Source organism: Notolepis coatsorum, assembly GCF_963971535.1.
Source record: "Notolepis coatsorum genome assembly, chromosome: 15".
Lineage (NCBI taxonomy): Eukaryota > Metazoa > Chordata > Actinopteri > Aulopiformes > Paralepididae > Notolepis > Notolepis coatsorum.
Window position 1 is genome coordinate 438,523 of NC_140179.1, and position 20,303 is coordinate 458,825.

A 20,303-nucleotide genomic window follows, 5' to 3' on the forward strand; every position below is an offset into this window, starting at 1 on the left:
GTTTGGTATCAGCCTAGAAAGCAATGACTGTACTGGGGTGATATTAGAAATCTAGAGGTCATCGCATGAACCATATAAAGGGAATGATAAAAGGTCTGATTCATTAGACCTCCTCGCTGTTGAAACTGGAAGAAGACACAGACGAGGAAATCAGGGGGGGGGGCGGACCGCCTCCCCCAGAAGGTCATCTGAGGAGAACGCCATGTATGGAAGCAAGAAACTATTGGGGGAAATAGAGTATAAAAGAATGTATTGGTGAGAGAGAGAGGAGGCCAGATCAGACCCGCCACCGACCGTCCCCAGGGGGTCTGATTCTGAGCCTCCATCGCCCACCGACTGTTAGGGATGGGTACCGAATTCGGTACTTTTGAGGTACCGAACCGAAACACGTCGGTACTACCGAGTATCGAATCAAGTGAGAAACCGAAAAAAAAAAATAAAGAAAATGTTTTTTTATTATTATTTTTTTTTAACTTTTTTTTTAACTTTTTTTTAACTTTTTTCTTTTCATGTCAACGTTCACACGCACAATATATGCTTACCTAGGATTTGACTTGATTCAACAACAAAGCAGTCGGAGCAATGACAAGCCGAAAACTGTCGAAATTGTAGTTATTTGAAGTTTGGATTTTTTTTTTTTACGACTGAGGTATGTAAATTAAATTTCTTGAGACTAAAGTACCGAAAAAAGGTACCGTTGGGTACCGGTATCGATTCACAGGTACCGGTTCAAATGTGAAAGTTACCCATCGCCCACCGACTGTACTACTACTTTGCCGCTACGTGAGTAAACTGTATATGGAATAATCACTGTTTGTGATAACTTAGAGTAAGATGTCTATCTTAGACCATGGGTTTGGTCATGTGGTGGCAAAGAGTACTATGGTCTATTTCATACATGAACATGACTACTATTTATGTGCAAAACTGTCTTGATGTGAAGCAGCCACCGTGTTAGGGCTATTTGATTATATATAAACCTCATCAAACCTCTTGTACAATCATGCGTTATGGTGAATAATTCCTGTATGTAACCGATGCATTATCCACTCTTGGCCGCCGAGGCAAATAAATGAGTTTGGACCATAAGTTCCTTTTGTCTGGCTATACACGTTTATTTCTCATCTGACTAAGTCAGGGGAGGAAGACCATCATATCACTCTGTCTTTCTTCCCTCTAGTTAGCGGCCTGTATGCACTGCAAATGACCTAGATATTGTATAGAATATACGACACATGTCCACTTAATAATTGTTTAATATGAACGCACGACGTTGGTGCAGTCTCGCTCTCGGTGCACGCCTCCACACTGTCACATTTTGTAACGGACAAAGTCGCTCAAAAATGTATGAAGAAAATGCCTTGTGTGTCTTGTCCTTGGTCAGGAATGAAATTGAACAGAATAAAGATGACACAGATACAAATTCTATCCACAACCCATACGTTTTCATTTAACTATCAGCCGGAAAAGGTTGTTCGGACAATGATCTGCTTGTGTTCGGACATGGGCTCAGTTACGCAGACTCAGGATGTGGGTGCTGGGAGGGTCTGTACAGAATCATTTTAATGTTTGCGTTCACTCTTATTAATAAAGGTCAGGAGTCCAGTACATGTGCGAAAGGGGCTTCAGTAGCTCCACTTATATAACCCCCCCCCCCCCCCTCCTCTCAACACAATACAAATCCATAGGCTGACACACAGCAATCATCCATGATTTAAAACTGCTCCTCATCATCAGAACAATTCTTGCTAGTACATAATACAGCACACCCGCCTGATAACTGTAATTTTCCTCACCATTAGCGACCAACTGGCTCTCTCTCTCTCTCTCTCTCTCTCTCTCTCTCTCTCTCTCTCTCTCTCTCTCTCTCTCTCTCTCTATCTCTCTCTCTCTTTCTCTCTCTCTCTCTCTCTCTCTCTCTCTCTCTCTCTCTCTCTCTCTCTCTCTCTCTCTCTCTCTCTCTCTCTCTCTCTCTCTCTCTCTCTCTCTCTCTCTCTCTCTCTCTCTCTCTCTCTCTCTCTCTCTCTCTCTCTCTCTCTCGCAGTGCATGAGGTTGGCACTAGAGTAGATATCACATGATCTACGCCAGATCAAATGATTCGTAGTTGATATGTATTCAATAGCCAAATTTGTTTAGGTAATATTGATACATAGATACATAGATACATAGATACATAGATACATACATACATACATACATACATACATACATACATACATACATACATACATACATACATACATACATACATACATACATACTAGAGCTGCCGCGATAACCGCATTACCGCGGTATCGCTGTTGCATCACGCTCACCGCAGAGTTAGGCTGAATACCGCGTCACCGCTGTTTTTTATCATAATAATAAAGTTGGCTTGCGGCTTTGCAGATATACCCTACTCGGTTCCAAGCGACCCTATTGGGTAGAAGTGGTACCAGAAAAGTCATGTGAAACATTGCAGACCACTGACTGGTCAGAAGAGAGACGCGTCACAGTTTGGAGGCTCTGAACAAAAACAGAACGCCGCCATCTTTACTGCCTCGCTAAGGATGCATTTCATTCAGGATTTGTTTGAGACAGAACCAAGTGCAATAAACAAAAAAGAATGGATTCACTGTGTATTCTGCCTTATTTATTGATGAAACAAAACCGACATCAACCCAATTTACCACCGAGCGGAGAGTTTAGTGTCACAACAAGATCGCTGATGTGTTAAGTTTGTTGTTGTTATTAGCCTAATACTACCGTCAGCCGATATACACGAGAGGTAACGTTAAACCCGGGTTGCTTGGTAGAATACACAATGAGAGGTAACGTTAGCTTTGGCAGAATAGACGCAACGAGAGTATGGTTAATGTTGTTATTGATTGATTGATTGATTTAAACTGTGTTAAACTCTGGCTTGCTGCAAGCCCTCGGACATGGCTAATTGGCTATGCCCACGGAGCTTTCAGTGTACACAAGCGAGCGGCACCGCCTGCATCCCCACACGGAGACAAACTGAGTAGTACCTGGCTGCAGTGGAAAAGGAACGAAGTACCAGGTGCCTAAAGCGGGTCGAGTCGAGTAGGTAATATGCAGTGGAAAAGCGCCATTAGACTAGAGGCAGGCTATAAGAGTAGACTACTAAAAAAAAAAAAAATACATTCAAACGTTTTTTTTTTTTTGTGCGCACTGTGCGGTAATAACCGCGGCGGTAGGAAATATTTCGCAAATTTGTGCGGTAAGGAAAATATCAATACCGCGGCAGCTCTATACATACATACATACATACATACATACATACATACATACATATATACATACATACATACATACATACATACACACGTACAGTTCCCTGGCTACCAACTGCTAATGTGAATGTGTATTTTATCTTGGAGACATAGATTAGATTAAGTGTTCCTGATATAAAAATAAATAGCGCTGTAATTACATTGCAACTATAATGATTAAAAAAAACGTGTGCTATCATCACATTGTAACCATTACCGGTGGAAGGAAGGATAGTCATTACTATGCATTCATCCATCCAAAACAAGATACATCTTAGTTAAATTTTGTTCAACTGCTTTGTTCTCAATCTACCACTGCTGTCCAATTAAAACAAAGACACTGTGTTATCGATGCAAAGCATTGCAGCAGATTCTCTGAACATGAGTCAAAGTGCAATGCTTGTGAGCTGCCACTAGGGACAGAGTTGCTAAACATGAGTGAGTGAGTGACGTTGCCCATCCATAAGGTGCTTTGCATAAAATAAAAACGTATTTTTGTAAATTAGTTTGTAGCTACGAACAGGCAGTCGTCGTAAGTGGACAGACTGGTGTGCGCCTGTGTTTTTAACGGCTTAATTTGGGAGAAATCCTTGGGGATTGTGTTCACTTCGATTCTACAGACATCCTCGGAAATAAAAAAAATTTATAATAAGAAATACGACAATATTTGTATCATTAACTCAATCAGCGCCAGACCCGAGGATAGTCTGGTTATCCCGCCGACCGCTCAGCGCCAGGCCCGAGTATAGTCGGGTTTTCATCGTTATTTCTTTTATTAAACATTTCTATTCATTTCTCTCATACGGACCTGGGGTTAACATGGGGAATCATCCTGAGATCGCCAAAGGGCAATACCGGCCGCATCCAGCCAGGCGGCAGTATCGAGCACCCTTTGAAACCTTATATCTTGCCCTGTGCTACGTTCAAATGTCTCTGGGCGCAGTTTTCTTTGTCAGGCGAGTCGAGCGGGTATCCCGATCGCATTGAGAAGCATCAAATGCCCCCGATGCATCTGTTGTGGTGGGTTATGTTGGCGACACGATGGACACCAATACTGGGAATCGCGATCAGACAATTTGAATATTCTTTTTGGGGTACCTCCTAGTGAAGGTAAGGACTAAATTATATCAATCCTGCTTTGATCCAACCATGATTTCACATCGATCGCAACGTGTGTGTGTGTAACGTTACTCCCCAACGTATGCCGTTGGTGATGATCAAAGCATCAAAAAACGACCCCCCCCCCCCCCCCTTTCATGCATTCATGATGAAACATAATACCTATTATATACATTTGATTTGGAAATAGTAATGATTGATGTCAAATGGGCCATAGTATTGTATCCATAGCTATAATATAGAATATAGCCCTGCAAACACCGCCACTTATTCCTATCTCTAGAGCGTTGGCGTGGTAGGAACAAAAGATGGTCAAGTCCGTGGCGACCAAAGAGTTAACAATTATGTTTTACATTTATAGTCATGACTCAACAAACCATGTCCGAAAATAAATGAATAAATAAGAACTAAACCCAATCACGTACAGCTACTGTATAGTGGAATAGACTGTATTCATATTCCATAATACCGTCTTGTAATAATAATAAATCATATAAATTATATTATTTATTGTTGGTTTTATTTATTTCTTCCATTGCTTAGTGTGCACATCGTAAGCGGGAGTGGAGAAACGGCTTAGTGAGGCAGCTGCACACACAAACACACATACTGTATACGTGCATAATGAATCGATCCAGCAACAGTAGGTTTCTATTATCCTAATGACTTGTTTTATTAGGTATTATAGTTAGTAAGTCCTACTGTAGAACATGACATCTTAGCGTGACATCTTATTTAGTAGTGTCAATACGGAACGACTGCACGCTTGGCTCTCAAGGCCACCTCCTGCTCCGTCTGTGGTCATGGACCAGGGGGGGCAGCACATATCAGCAATCTCCTAATAAAACAAGTCATTATATATTCTATTTTCAATTAGTCTGTTTCTTTGTACTGTGAAACACTTCGGTTGGTTTTAAATGTGCTATATAAATAAAGGTGACCTTGACCTTATAATGTCTGTATGTACAGTATGTATGCATGCATGTACCCGTATGTACGTGTGTGTGTGTGTGTGTGTGTGTGTGTGTGTGTGTGTGTAGTGTGTGTGTGTGTGTGTGTGTGTGTGTGTGTGTGTGTGTGTGTGTGTGTGTGTGTGTGTGTGTGTGTGTGTGTGTGTGTGTGTGTGTGTGTGTGTGCGTGCGTGCGTGTGTGTGAGTGTGTGTGTGTGTGTGTGTGTGTGTGTGTGTGTGTGTGTGTGTGTGTGTGTGTGTGTGTGTGTGTGTGTGAATCATATTTAAAACAAGTGCGGTTCACAAATCACTATCAGTAGGACACACTGAGACGTCTCACTGGCCAATGCAGGCGGAATACTTCCAGTGATGACGTCATAAAAACAGCCATGTCAGACAATAAACACCTGTCAACGGTCTGACAGCCTCGTTCAACCGCCTTCTACTCAAACTAGCCCCCCGTCACAGAACTGAACATTCGTGTTCCCAAGTGCCCAGGCAAAGGTCAGCGAACCAATAATTGCCTCGGAACAGTCAAACTAAAGGCTTTTGATTCAAAAGATCACGGCGGGAGAGGATTGGAGGGAAATGTACGACATTTCTTGGTGTGACAAACAGCTCCACTGACCTTTTGGGGGTTCTGCGATCTGCTCATTTAATGCTAAGCAATTCCCTTTTTTCTCTTTTTTTTTTTTACAGAGAGCCAGCTGTCATGTGAATGGGGGCAGACGGGTGACAGACTCGGTTGGAATTATTACGCGCCCAGAAACTGGCATATCGTCACCGTTGCCAGCAATGTATTGGGGCGCGAGGGTGTTTTTTTCAAGATGTTCCAGAACCAGCTTAGTGTGTGTCGATGTACTGCTGGGTCATTTGTGGCTAGAAACATGGATAATATGGGAGGGAAGAGGTTAGAAATTAGATCATCATTGTAAACGTCAATCTTGATGACCTTGATAACCTGGGAAATTAGTTTTCTGACCATCGCTGTCTTCACAGGGGAACAGTTTGCACATAGAGTACATAACAGTGTCTGGATACAGCCATTTGAAACTGTAAATAATATATTCATCGTTTCAATTCTGTTTTTAAAAGGAACACGTCAACATCATGGGAAACGTGCTTACCGTCTTCTCCAGAGTCAGACAATAAGATAGATACCAATTTTAACTCTGTGCGTTCAGTAGAACGCTATCTGACTGAGCTAGCCTAGCTTAGCACAAATGAATGGAAGTGGATACGGACCACTAGCCTAGCTTAAAACTCTGGGAGTAATTTTGGCTAGCAGCTAGGGTAGCCGGTCCATATCCGCTTCCATTCATTTGTGCTAAGCTAGGCTAGCTTGCAGCCGGATAGCTTTGAACGCGAGGAAATTGGTATTTATTGGTATCTATCTTTTTGTCTGACTCTGGAGAAGACGGTAAGCGCATTGTCCATAATGTTGGCGTGTTCCTTTAAGTAGGATGGGCAGGCTGCAAATTCTGGTTTTGTATTTTGTCTTAATGTCAATGGATAGGTCGAGAGAATGACCACAGTCGCAATTAAAGCAACTTGCAAATCCAGTTGCAATTAGTCATTTTCTACAGATGGAGCACTGTAGAGCGCTGCCCTTGCCGCACAGTAGCCGGGTATTAACAATACTCAACCAGTAGGGGGTGCTCTGGGTTACTCCAGGTTGCGTCTATTTTTTTACCAACGGATTTCCAGTTCCGCGTTTGCGTTCTGCGATCTGATTGGCCACTGACGTTTCTGGTGCGATCTGATTGGCCACTGACGTTTCTGGTCATGTGACATGTGCGCCCAATCGCGTCACGCCTGTGTCTTTGCCCATTTCCGCCTCGACCAGCAGCAAACTACCTAACGCCTAGTTTATCACTGGTTAAGCTTAGGCGACTCTTTCGAAGTTGGTTATGGTTAGAGTCTGGAATCAGGGCTGGTGTTCTATCGCCCTGCTCTAAGACAAACTCTAACCTTAACCAACTTCGAAACAGCGCCTAAGCTTAAAGGACGACTCCACTTTTTTTGGAAATTAGCTTATTTAACATCTTCCCTGGAGTTAGACAAGAAGATGCATACCTTTTTTGTCTCTGTGCGTGCATTTTAGCTTTGGGAATAGACGCTCCGTTAGCATAGCTTAGCTTCATCACTGGAAGTGGGGGAGGACAGTAGCCTTACAGTGCCTTACAGTGTATTGCAAGGTCTGACATTGACCAAACTTGATATGCATGACCTTGGTGGGCTCTAGGTCAACTCCTGAAAAGGGGGTCAATGTCAGACTTTGCAATCAAAGTTAGGGGGCTAATAACCCTTGCCATAATTTCAGTGCGCCCCCTAACTTTTGATTGCAAGGTCTGACATTGACCCCCTTTTCAGGAGTTGACCTAGAGCCCACCAAGGTCATGCATATCAAGTTTGGTCAATGTCAGACCTTGCAATACACTGTAAGGCACTGTAAGGCTACTGTCCTCCCCCACTTCCAGTGATGAAGCTAAGCTATGCTAACGGAGCGTCTATTCCCAAAGCTAAAATGCACGCACAGAGACAAAAAAGGTATGCATCTTCTTGTCTAACTCCAGGGAAGATGTTAAATAAGCGAATTTCCAAAAAAAGTGGAGTCGTCCTTTAACCGGTAAAAGAAACAGGCGTCACACGATTGGCCGCACATGTCACACGACCAGAAACGTCAGTGGCCAATCAGATCGCAGAACGCGCACGCGGAACTGGAAATCCGTTGGTAAAAGTATTGATGCCTCCAGGTTACTTTTCGTCTCTCCTGACTTTCTCTGCCGATGGAGACGCAGTGTGGATAGAATATAGGCAGCGCATTCTGAAATAGGTCTCCAAACCAGTCATTCATCCATGGTGCCGAGGGTCGTTAAATTGCTCCGTTCTCCGCTTGATATAATTAATCAAATGTCCAATCTAACTCATTTAGTTTGCTCATGAAATGCTTAACATTTTAAATATATGAATTCTGATTGTTTTTTGTCCTATCCACTGTCCGTTCACTAATGCTTCGCAAGTTGCAAACATCTGGGCTTTCAGAATATTTCGATTTTTATCATCAAATTCAGATGATAAATAAAACGTAGACGCTTGTAAATTCAGCCCGAGACAAAATCGCCTGATGTTGACCACAGCTGGCATGAGCAGGGGCGGACCTAGCCCATTTGGCGCCCTAGGCGAGATTTTTTTTTTTTTAACGTTTTTTTTAACATTTTTTTTTTTACGCCTTTGTTCTTCATAGTTCTCTAACGTTAGTCTTTCTTTCCTCAACGTTCAATTCTATAAACACTTGACCGATCAATGCACAGCGCTCTAGCATGTTCTGACTGTGAACACCTAAAGCTGAGGCTCAGACCGACCGACCGTTTTAGATTTTTGGCTCATTTTCCCTTATGTTAGAATTTTTTTAATGTAAAAATAATGGTTGCAGATATAGAGGGGGGCGCCAAAACTGCACAGAAAAAAATAAAGAAAAATAAAGAAAAAAAAAAGAAAAAATATTATATTTTTTTTTTTTTTTGGCGCCCCCCTCTGGGTGGCGCTCTAGGCGACCGCCTATATCGCCTGTAGGAAGGTCCGCCCCTGGGCATGAGCCCCTTTCACACATGAGCTCAGAACAACGTCCAGAGAATCAGGTCTGGCCATTGCCTGGAGTTGCCCTTTCACACGTGTAGCACACAGCGGGAGATTCTCTGTGACAGACGTGTTCTAACATATACATTTACTCCGAGAGGCAGCGCCTAGCGAGGGCATGGCGCAGAAAGGGTAAAGTACCTCCTCTGCCTGTGTACGGAAGATCATCGTTTTAAATATTTATTCTGTAAACTGTAACTCAATGTTGTTGCAAATAAGGGCAACGTCCATTTTTTTTCGCATTCAAATAAAAGGTTTGAAATTTTATTAAATAGGGGTCAACGGTATTCTGTACAGAGTGAAAGATAAGCGACCAACAGTGTTTCGTACAGTGCAAATAACAGGATTGTACGCAGTGAAACTGCATATGAATTGTTTACAATCAATCCAAAACGTTTGTATTACTCATTGTTATTACAACTGTTAATTTATGTAAACGTTTTTGGATGACGAGCAAACAGCGTTTCATATCTCTCATCCTCAGACAGTGGAGCAAACTGGCCAGTGGCCAGCATATCATCTTGACTTGATATTTCAAAAGTCTCCATTTTAAAGCATTATTGAGCAAAAGCTGACCTGTTTAACCAATTAAGACGACTTAATAATTGTTTCATACAAGGTAAAACACAGTGAGAAGCACACATTTAATATTGCTCAAATCTTGATGAAACTTGATGAAACTGGATGCCTTGGATTTAGGACTTGGATGCTGGGAGGGTAAACTCCTTGCCAAATAATTTGAACATTTGCATTCGCATATATGGCCCCTGTACTGTGCAGCTAAGTTCAGGAGTCCAGTGCATGTGTGAAAGGGGGCCACAGTCTCTATGTGTGTTGCTAAACATGCAGGTCATTTTTGCTCAGCTGCAGCCAATCACTGAGCGGTGCCATATTCATATCACTGAAAAACCATGGATGAGAATATCACTTAACTCAGATCGGCCAAACGGACAGTAGCATGAGAAGTTGAATCACTTAACTCAGATTGGCCAAACGGATAGTACAGTAGCATGAGAAGTTAAATCACTTAACTCAGATTGGTCAAACGCACAGTAGCATGGCAATGTGGATGCTAGTGGTCTGAATGTAGAGTGACAGTGAAGGTTAACAGGGCTTTAACACTTTGAGTGCCAACGATGAAAAATCTCGTTGTTGACCGCCATGCATTGAGTGCCAATGACGAGAAATCTCGTTATTTAATCGTTATTGCTTTTATTAGCGATATCCATTCATTTTTCATCAATCCAGCCTCACGTTATCATTGGGACTGTCTATGAGCTCGAAACGGGCAAATACCGCCCCCTATCGTCTCCCGGATGGTATTGCACCCATTGGATTGGACTCAATGGAAATGCATGGGGGGGGGGGAACCCGGATTCCACATTTTACTTCTCAGGCAATGTAACCCGAGACGATTGCATTCATTGGGGACCTGTAACGACCCCAGGTAATTATGATCAGAAAGACATTGGACATTCCCTACCTCCTGTCAGTGGTCTCATGGCGCACTCTAGTGGGCACCATCAGACGGTGCAGGCGTCCATTTTGTCTGTTCTCACAAATGTGCTTAATGTAATTCATTGTTTGAGTAATGTAATTTCATTGTGTGTGTTGTTGACCTTCCCTTACCTAGTGTGATGTGGTTCCCCTGTTTTGGTTTTGTGTTTGTGAGATTGCTTTGGTGTTTAGTTGGTGTTAATTGTTTCTATGTTTTAGACTGGCCTGCCAGGTGTTTTCAATCATGATTAGTCTAGGTATTTAAGTGTGTGTCTTTCTCTCCTCGTCGTGGCGTCATTTCCTCCAGTTCCTCGGTGTTCCCCTGCTCGTCGTGTCTCCTGTCTTCTCCCATGCCTTACTGTCTTTGTTTTGAGTCATTGTAAGTAAGCTTAGTATTCCGTTTTGTGCATCTTTGTATTCTCGTTTTCCCAGTTCGTTTTGTTTTGTTGTCCCGGTATTATTATTCATGCTCCAGTTATTCTCTAATAAATAGATCCCAGTATCTGAGAAGAGCAACTGCCGTCTCCGTTTCCTCCATTCATTAGTCATTGTCCGCAGTATTGGGTTCTCTCTCCTCTCCACACTACCCCCATTCGGAACAGGGACCCTCGGAGCAGCGTGGATTATCTGTTTCGAGGTCTAATGTTGGATCAATAAACGCAATCGATATTTGGAATGGCGATCAGGAATTGGAATAATCTTTTTGCAGAACATCTGATCTGAGGTAAGGAATCTATTTTACCAGTTTTGGGGTAATCAGATGTTTTTTTCACATATTTCACAACGTGTCCCCTATGTGTGTATATGACGTTAGCGCTGACCAGGTCATAGATAATCGATTTTTCAGCCCGCTTCTCTAGCGTGCATAAGTACACATATACTATCGATAATCTAGCGTTTATTTTAAAACGATTCATAAATCAGCCGGAAAATGACAACATGTTGTGTGTATTACACTAAAGGGCGATTCCTGCGGAATAATTCTTTTTCTAGACAATTTCAAAAACGTCCGTTTTTCAAAACGGTATAAAACGGAAATGTACAGATGAAAAAACAATCCGTTTCGGACATGTTGACTGCAAGCAAGTCATTGATAAGCGATGGGCGTATTAGACACATAGCCATAATATAGAATATAGAAATAGCTCCGCGAAAATCATGAAATATCGGAAAATCTGTTCCAAAAGGCTGGCATTCAAGCGATAAATAGTGCGCCCCCTGCTGGCACTCAATTGGGGAGGCCTTAACAGTAGGAGTGGGGAAAAACCCATACAGTGATATATTGCAATATTTTGCGTGCCAATATTATATCGATACAGTGATGCCAAGTATTGATATTTACATTATCTTCTTTTTTTTATCATGACAATCCCATTTTGCTGCAATAAAAAATATTTGAATGAGGTGAACAGACTGAAAATGTTATCGTATTAGATAAAACAGATTATGTATATATATTTTTATTGCCGATGTTGAGGTTTTCCATTGGGGACATAATTTGCAGTTGAAAAAAGGTAATAAAATCACAATATATCGCAATATTACCATATCATGACTCTAGTCATAAGTAACCACCCCTACTTAATAACAGGTGGGTTCAGTTTAACATAACATTACAGCAGCTCAGTCCCTGGCACAGGTGGACCAGCAGGGCAGGCCGAGGAGATTGCCCTGCAGTGACAGCCTGAAGTGTTGTCAACGCCTAAACTTTCCCCCCCATGTTGTGACAAGTGCACAGGGAAGAGAAATGACAGATTGTACAATTCAAAATGTCAAGGTACTCCTTCAACACGTTGTCACAGCAGGAACTAATATGATTTTAGAATTGGTCGACCTGCCATTTCTCATTGAAAACTGATTCAGAGTAAAGAGCTTTACTTACGGGGTGTTAAGTCTGGAGGGCCACTCTCCATAGCCTTACAAAAAGCAGCACGGAGAATGACTCACGCATTTAAGTGCAGTTACTAGAAGAATAAATTATGCTAGGGTACAGTGAATTTTTTATCAAATGGCAAGAAACCACGCAAAATCATGCAACCTTCACATGAAGAAGAGAGACAGGAGGGTGGGAGGAACAGAGAATGCATTTCTCCCTCTTTCCATGATCCTCCTCTCTCACTCACCATCCTCCTGGCCCCCATCTCTCCAGGACCAGTCCTCTCTCACTCACCATCCTCCTGGCCCCCATCTCTCCAGGACCAGTCCTCTCTCACTCAACATCCTCCTGGCCCCCATCTCTCCAGGACCAGTCCTCTCTCACTCAACATCCTCCTGGCCCCCATCTCTCCAGGACCAGTCCTCTCTCACTCACCATCCTCCTGGCCTCCATCTCTCCAGGACCAGTCCTCTCTCACTCACCATCCTCCTGGCCTCCATCTCTCCAGGACCAGTCCTCTCTCACTCACCATCCCCCTGGCCCCCATCTCTCCAGGACCAGTCCTCTCTCACTCAACATCCTCCTGGTCCCCATCTCTCCAGGACCAGTCCTCTCTCACTCACCATCCTCCTGGTCCCCATCTCTCCAGGACCAGTCCTCTCTCACTCACTATCCCCCTGGTCCCCATCTCTCCAGGACCAGTCCTCTCTCACTCACTATCCCCCTGGTCCCCATCTCTCCAGGACCAGTCCTCTCTCACTCAACATCCCCTTGGTCCCCATCTCTCCAGGACCAGTCCTCTCTCACTCAACATCCTCCTGGCCTCCATCTCTCCAGGACCAGTCCTCTCTCACTCAACATCCTCCTGGCCCCCATCTATCCAGGACCAGTCCTCTCTCACTCACCATCCCCCTGGCCCCCATCTCTCCAGGACCAGTCCTCTCTCACTCAACATCCTCCTGGCCCCCATCTCTCCAGGACCAGTCCTCTCTCACTCACCATCCTCCTGGCCCCCATCTCTCCAGGACCAGTCCTCTCTCACTCACCATCATCCTGGCCTCCATCTCTCCAGGACCAGTCCTCTCTCACTCAACATCCCCCTGGCCCCCATCTCTCCAGGACCAGTCCTCTCTCACTCACCATCCTCCTGGTCCCCATCTCTCCAGTAAAAAAATATTTAAATAAAAATAAATCCCGATTATATATATATATTTTTTTCGATCCCGATCTTCTGAAAATCACGTGATCGGATCGGATGTAGCAGTACTGTCTATCTGTATGTCATGTATGTCATATATGTTATGATGAATTGAAAATGGGGGACCCTGATGTAAACAAGACGGAAGTCTTTCTCTGGTCTGCATCCCCTTAACAATTGTATGTATTGAGCTGTACTGTACTGTACCCATTCTGCAATCTGTTAATAAAATGTTCAATCAATCAATCAATGCTCCTGCCAGAGTCTTCAGGGTATTCTTGTTTACCAGAGAGGAGATCCGGTACAAGAATCGAGTTTGTTGGTTGACTTTTTTTATTACATTGGATGCCATTTTGTCACAGGAAAGATTAGCCTCTAGGATGGAACCCAGGTAGGTAATTTCATCTTTCCTTGTGACAATATTGTCACCCACTGTAACTGAGAAGCCGTCGGTCTTGCTGAGTTTGTTATTTGAACCGAAGAGAATGGACTCTGTTTTGCCCATGTGTAATGATAGTTTGTTGTCGGCGAGCCATATGCAGATTTTGCCTAGTTCCGAGCTGAGGGTTTTTTCAACCTGTAACTTGTTCTTGTCAGAGACCAGCAGGGCTGAGTCGTCCGCAAACAGGAACAAGTTGCAGTCACAAGCTGACGACATGTCATTTGCATAAATTAGGAACAGTAGCGGTCCTAGTATGCTTCCTTGTGGAACACCACAGTTCACTGTGAGGGGGGGGGATAGGGTACCGTTTACCTCCACCATCTGTTCTCTCCCCTCCAGGTAGGATTGTATCCAGCTCACTGCTAAACTATCAAAACCAATTGCTTTTAGCTTGTCAATCAGAATGGTCTTTTGTAGGTCCAGCATGACCATGCCGCAGTATTTGCCCGCGTCCACCTCTTGCTTGATGTGGTCGTTCAAATAGAGAAGGCATGTGTCAGTGGAGTGGGATGTTCTAAAGCCAGATTGGAATTCGTAGATTAGATTTTTTTCCGCAAGGTACTTTTCGACCTGTTCTGGTAATCGCGATGGCGATGCGATCACTTGGAATTATTCTTTTTGGAATACCTTCTGGCTAAGGTAAGGTATATTCTATGTCTATTTTACAGAATCTGAAACATGTTTTTCTAACTATCACAGTTTTGTGTTTTACCGGACATAAAACATGCTCGACAAACACGATTACAGTTTTAAGTTAAAGGAAAACTCCAACATTTTGTGAAATTAGCTTATTTGCCATCTACCCTGGAGTTAGACAAGAAGATGCATACCTTTTTCTTCTCTGTGCATGCAGTAGGAGTAGGAAGACGTTGGGAACTAGGCTAATGGAGGAACCTACTTCCAGTGACTGACGCTAGGCTAACAGTGCGCGTCTTCCTACTCCTACTGCATGCACAGAGAATAAAAAGGTATGTATCTTAACACTCCAACATTTTGGGAACCCTGGAGTTAGACAAGAAGATGCATACCTTTTTCTTCTCTGTGCATGCAGTAGGAGTAGGAAGACGTTGGGAACTAGGCTAATGGAGGAACCTACTTCCAGTGACTGACGCTAAGCTAGGCTAACGGTGCGCGTCTTCCTACTCCTACTGCATGCACAGAGAAGAAAAAAGGTATGTATCTTCTTGTCTAACTCCAGGGTAGATGGCAAATAAGCTAATTTCCCAAAATGTTGTAGTTTTCCTTTAAAGGGGAACTATCTTATAAATGGTCTTTTTCAGTGTTTAGCATTGTTTCCTAGCTATATGGACTTATATTAATAGGATCTATGTCTCTAATTCATAATATGTCTGTAAAAGTGCCCAAATAGTGAAAGAAATAGTAAAATAGTTCCCCTTTAAAACGACCCCCCCCCCCCTTGATGATTTTGTGAAGGTACATGTGTACATGGTATATACCTTTGATTTGGGAGTATTTGGGGTTTCAGGGGATCAACCAGAACGGTTTGGGCTTATTGCATATATCGCGTTTTATCTCGTGTTCTATGGAAAAAGACTGGATTATCTTGGAAATATGCGATGTTTAGCGTGTAATAAACTACAAACTACAATGTGTAGAAACAAACTATTTTTTCCATGTTGGACTACAAGTAGTCTGTCAAATGAGCCACACCATTGTCTCCACAGCTATAATACAGAACACACACACAGTTGTGCAAACATCGTGTTATATTTTTGGTGCATATTGATGACGTATTTTAACTTTTTTGATGACTCATCAAGTAGAGCAAACTAGCTATTTGGCTAGTTGTGACATCAAATTGAGAAGATATTTGACTTACAATATTGGAATTGACATCCATGATATCTAAGCAGTCGACATGTGACACTTGCATCGATGGCGTGAATGACGTGGTTTTAAGTTGTCAGCGAGAACATTGCCTCCCGGTCATTTTTCATCTGTCTATATCTGACCTCTTTGCTCACTCGCTCATACGTGTGACGACTGACATTTTGTAGGACATGTGCGGGGGTCATGCAGGTGCTGCTAGGGGACACCTTTCTCCGAATCTCCATAAATAGTCACCTCGAACAAAATACTGCAAAAGACTATACGACACAAAAGCCGCCCCCGGCTGCTAAACAGAAGACGCTTCTATCCTCAGGCCATCAGGATGCTCAACGAACAATAACACTATGTAACAACCATCAAATGCACTCACAACACACACATCCACACGCACACACTCACTTTAAACATACAACTCACTGCAGCACCCACTTGAACCACTTTAGAACACCTAAGCACACTTTATATTTATTGGTAAAGAATTTGCACTACAACCCATACCTCATTACACCTTACTGTAAATTATATTGTACCTAAATTGTACCTCATCCCACTTCTGCTCTGCACTGAGCATTGTATATATGTATATACTGAACACTTTTGTCTACGTACTTGACTTCTATTTTATACTTGCTATACTTATGTTATACTTGTCTATTTTTGCCTAGCACAGTCTCTGGAGCGTAACAGAAAGAAGCATTTTGTATAAAAGTATTCTTTACTTCTGTATGAAACTAATAAAGAAACTTGAACTAACAGTGGAGGGGGCAAACTAAGGGGAAGGAGCAACCACACTGCTCTGAGATTTATACCCTACGGTGTATTGATTTAGCCTTAGATAGCTCTATTGATGAGCTTTGTATGCATTACATATATACAAAGCTCTATAACGAAGCACTGTGGATTCTAAGGGTTAGGTCGGAACCTCACCCTAACTAAATTGCAAGTTTGCATTGTCAATGTTATCAGTGTTTTGGCAAACCTTATACCAAATGTGGAACATGGCACATCAGAGTCAAAGAGCACATAGTCCTTCTACATATCTGTACAGATACTATATCTATATATGTACATATCCTACTCTTACTAGTTACGCTGCTGGAAAGTATGACTACTACCATACTGTCTTTACACCTGTATCACTGTACAAATTATACTACAACTCTGTACAGTGGGCGGTAGTGGTTAACACTGTCACCTCACAGCTAGAAGGTCCTGGGTACGATTCCCGCTTTGGGTTGCGACGTTGCCAGGTACCCAGGTGGTGTATCTCCCAGGCTTTTCTGTGTGGAGTTTGCATGTTCTCCCCATGCCGGCAAGGGTTTCCCCTCCCAATAAGATAAACCCAATGGAAAAACATGCACAACAGATCGCTAGCGCTGTCGAGTCCCTGACGAAGACGGACAGGAGCACTTGGATTGGTCCCTGGGCGCGGCCCACACCGCAGCCCGTGTGTCTGCTCCCGGCTGCCAAACTTCTTTTCGTTGTACTGCACTTGTGCTGTATAACGACAATACATTTGAATCTAATATAATCTAATCCACTAGGGGGAGCCACCCGCCAGGCCACAAGGAAGAATTTGAGGGGTAGCCATCTCTAATGTAATGCTACAACAACGTTACAAGTAGGACCTGAAACTAGAGATATCAAGGAAGAAAATGTCATGCTTGTTTATCGGATAGGCAATGAAAGACAGTTGTTACTTTACATGGTGGTTTTCTAGGTGGTGTAGCCCAGCAGGGTAGAAGACTTTAATTAAACATCCCAGCTCCCAGGTGTGAGTGTGCTGCCGTGTGACCTCTCCCTCATCCTGCTGCAACTATTTTCGAAGTCAACTTCCTGTCTGTTTAACTTCCTGTCTAAGTGCATCATGTCTATGGCTTGGGGGGGGAAACATGCACTTTTAGAATCACCAGAAATGCTTTCGAAATAGTGAAATGCCACGTTGGCCTCAATATTTTCAAAACAAATGATATGAAAAGGTTATGAAATGAACACGAATGTGATAAAATATGTAATAAAAACGGAGCTCAACGCATACATTTGATCGTAGAAATCCGTTTGTCTCCCCAATACCAAGATGGCGGCGGTCTCTATCTATCAGATCAGAGTGTCTTCGAGAATGGAGCTTTTAGTCCACTTGGTGCCTTGTTAAATATGTTTAAAAAATATATATATATATATTAATAACAAAATAAAGAAAGAAGAAAGAAAGAAAGAAAGAAAGAAAGAAAGAAAGAAAGAAAGAAAGAAAGAAAGAAAGAAAGAAAGGAAAGAAAGAAAGAAAGAAAGAAAGAAAGAAAGAAAGAAAGAAAGACAGAAATAACTGACTAAAGTACGGGGGGGCATTGTCCAAACGCATTTAAACTACGGCCAAATAAATAGTTTTAAAACACTTATAAACTATAATTTAAGTGACTCAGAGGCGAAAACGGATGTGAATTTTATTTGTGCTGTGCTTTGTCCTCAAGGCCCCCTGGCTGACCCTGTCCACCACCACTACCACTAGACGAGCCCTGACCCTGTCCACCACCACTACCACTAGACGAGCCCTGACCCTGTCCACCACCACCACTAGACGAGCCCTGACCCTGTCCACCACCACCACTAGACGAGCCCTGACCCTGTCCACCACCACCACTAGACGAGCCCTGACCCTGTCCACCACCACTACCACTAGACGAGCCCTGACCCTGTCCACCACTACCACTAGACGAGCCCTGACCCTGTCCACCACCACCACTAGACGAGCCCTGACCCTGTCCACCACCACCACTAGACGAGCCCTGACCCTGTCCACCACCACCACTAGACGAGCCCTGACCCTGTCCACCACCACCACTAGACGAGCCCTGACCCTGTCCACCACCACCACTAGACGAGCCCTGACCCTGTCCACCACCACCACTAGACGAGCCCACACTGTTGGCCCTTAACTCACTACAACCATTAGCCCGTGCGCTGAGCTGCATGTGAGCGAGCAGCGTTCTCCCCACAGCAGGTGCTTCGTCTGCTGCTTCAAGCAACGACTTGAATAGTGTTGTTGGCAGCGTGGCGGGTCAGCGACGGGTAAACAACAGGTTGTTGGTCTGTTTCGTCTACAGCCTGGGGAAGAATAGAGAACTGACTGTGTGTGTGTGTGTGTGTGTGTGTGTGTGCGTGTGTGTGTGTGTGCGTGCGTGTACTTCATTGTTTGCATTTTGTACTTTAGGTTGTACTTTAGTTTGTATATTGTATATTTTGTATAGTGTTTGGCCTGTATTCTTTTGACTCTTTACTGTATGAAGCACAATCTCAGGGCGCTCCTCATACAGAACCAAGAAGTTCACTGTAATGCACATGTACCTCATAAAGTATGTGACAAACAAAACAAAACAAAACAAAACTTGACATATAACCACAGGAGGGTGAGTTGTTATAGTTGCACATAATAATCCCTTACCGAGTCCCACTCCCACGATGAGCCGTCCCGCCAGGAGCACCTCTTTGCTCGGCGCGGTGCTCAACACCACCCCGCCGACGGCGAAGCAGGAGCTGGCCAGCAGCACGCAGAGCCTGCGCCCCAGGAGCCCGTTGAGGACGCCGCCCAGCGGGGCTGCCAGCGCGGCCGCGGCCACGGTGCTCGACACGAGCGCCTCCTGCCACAGGACGCTCAGGTGCATCTCCCGCTTCAGCAGCAGCATCGCCCCGGAGATCACGCCGGTGTCGTAGCCGCACAGGAAGCCGCCCAGCGCGGAGAACACCGCCAGCACGTAAACGAACGCAGGCGTGACATCTCGCTGGAACTGCTTGCGCGCCGCGCGCTCCTCCAGGTCCCCCGGCCCCGTGGTGGAGGAGGAGGTGGAGGAAGGCGCCCCGGCTCCCGGTGTCCCGCTGCTGCTGACGGCCGAGGCCGGGTGGCTGTTGATGCTGGCGCTGGACGGAGCTCTGATGAGACTCCGCTCTCCTCCGTCGTGGCTCACTTTCTTCCGCCGCTCGCCCATCAGGTTGCTCATACTACGAAGGTTATAGTCATGGTCGCTCGATTTGCGCGACATAAGGGAAATGAAACGACTCCCCCTGCACGCAGTGTTTTCACAAACAACACAGTAGTTGTTTGGTGAAAAAAACTAAAAAATAAAATCGATTCCCTCCCTGTAAACAAGTTGTCGCGTAAAAGCGCACAAACGGCGCGCGGCGGCTTTCCAAGTCACTTTCCCTCCGCTGCTGCGTTTATCCGAAACAACGACTATAATTCAAGTGGACAGAAGTTTTGCTCATGTGTTGATGATGTTAATATCACATTTACATCCCCGTGTGGTCCTGATGAGGGCAGTTCGGTGGAGGAGGATGCGCTCGGAGGTAAACTGAGAGGGTGGGGTGTAATATTACATCCATGTGGTCCTGATGAGAGTAGCTCGGCGGAGGATGTACGAGGAGGATGAGGATGGGGATGGGGATGGGGTGTAGCGGCCGAGT

The 20,303-nt window shown here is 44.1% G+C and overlaps 1 protein-coding gene across 1 annotated transcript in view; it reads right to left on the reverse strand.

Annotated features, from left to right (window-relative positions):
* Positions 1-19,882, reverse strand: part of slc2a13a (solute carrier family 2 member 13a) — a gene marked incomplete at both ends in the record, with an annotated part of 285,172 nt that extends 265,290 nt beyond the window's left edge. The window contains one exon of the mRNA XM_084330466.1: positions 19,288-19,882. Within this exon, the coding sequence (XP_084186592.1) occupies positions 19,288-19,882 (595 nt within the window). The remainder of the gene's footprint in view (positions 1-19,287) is intronic.
* Between the last annotated feature and the right edge of the window lie 421 nt (positions 19,883-20,303).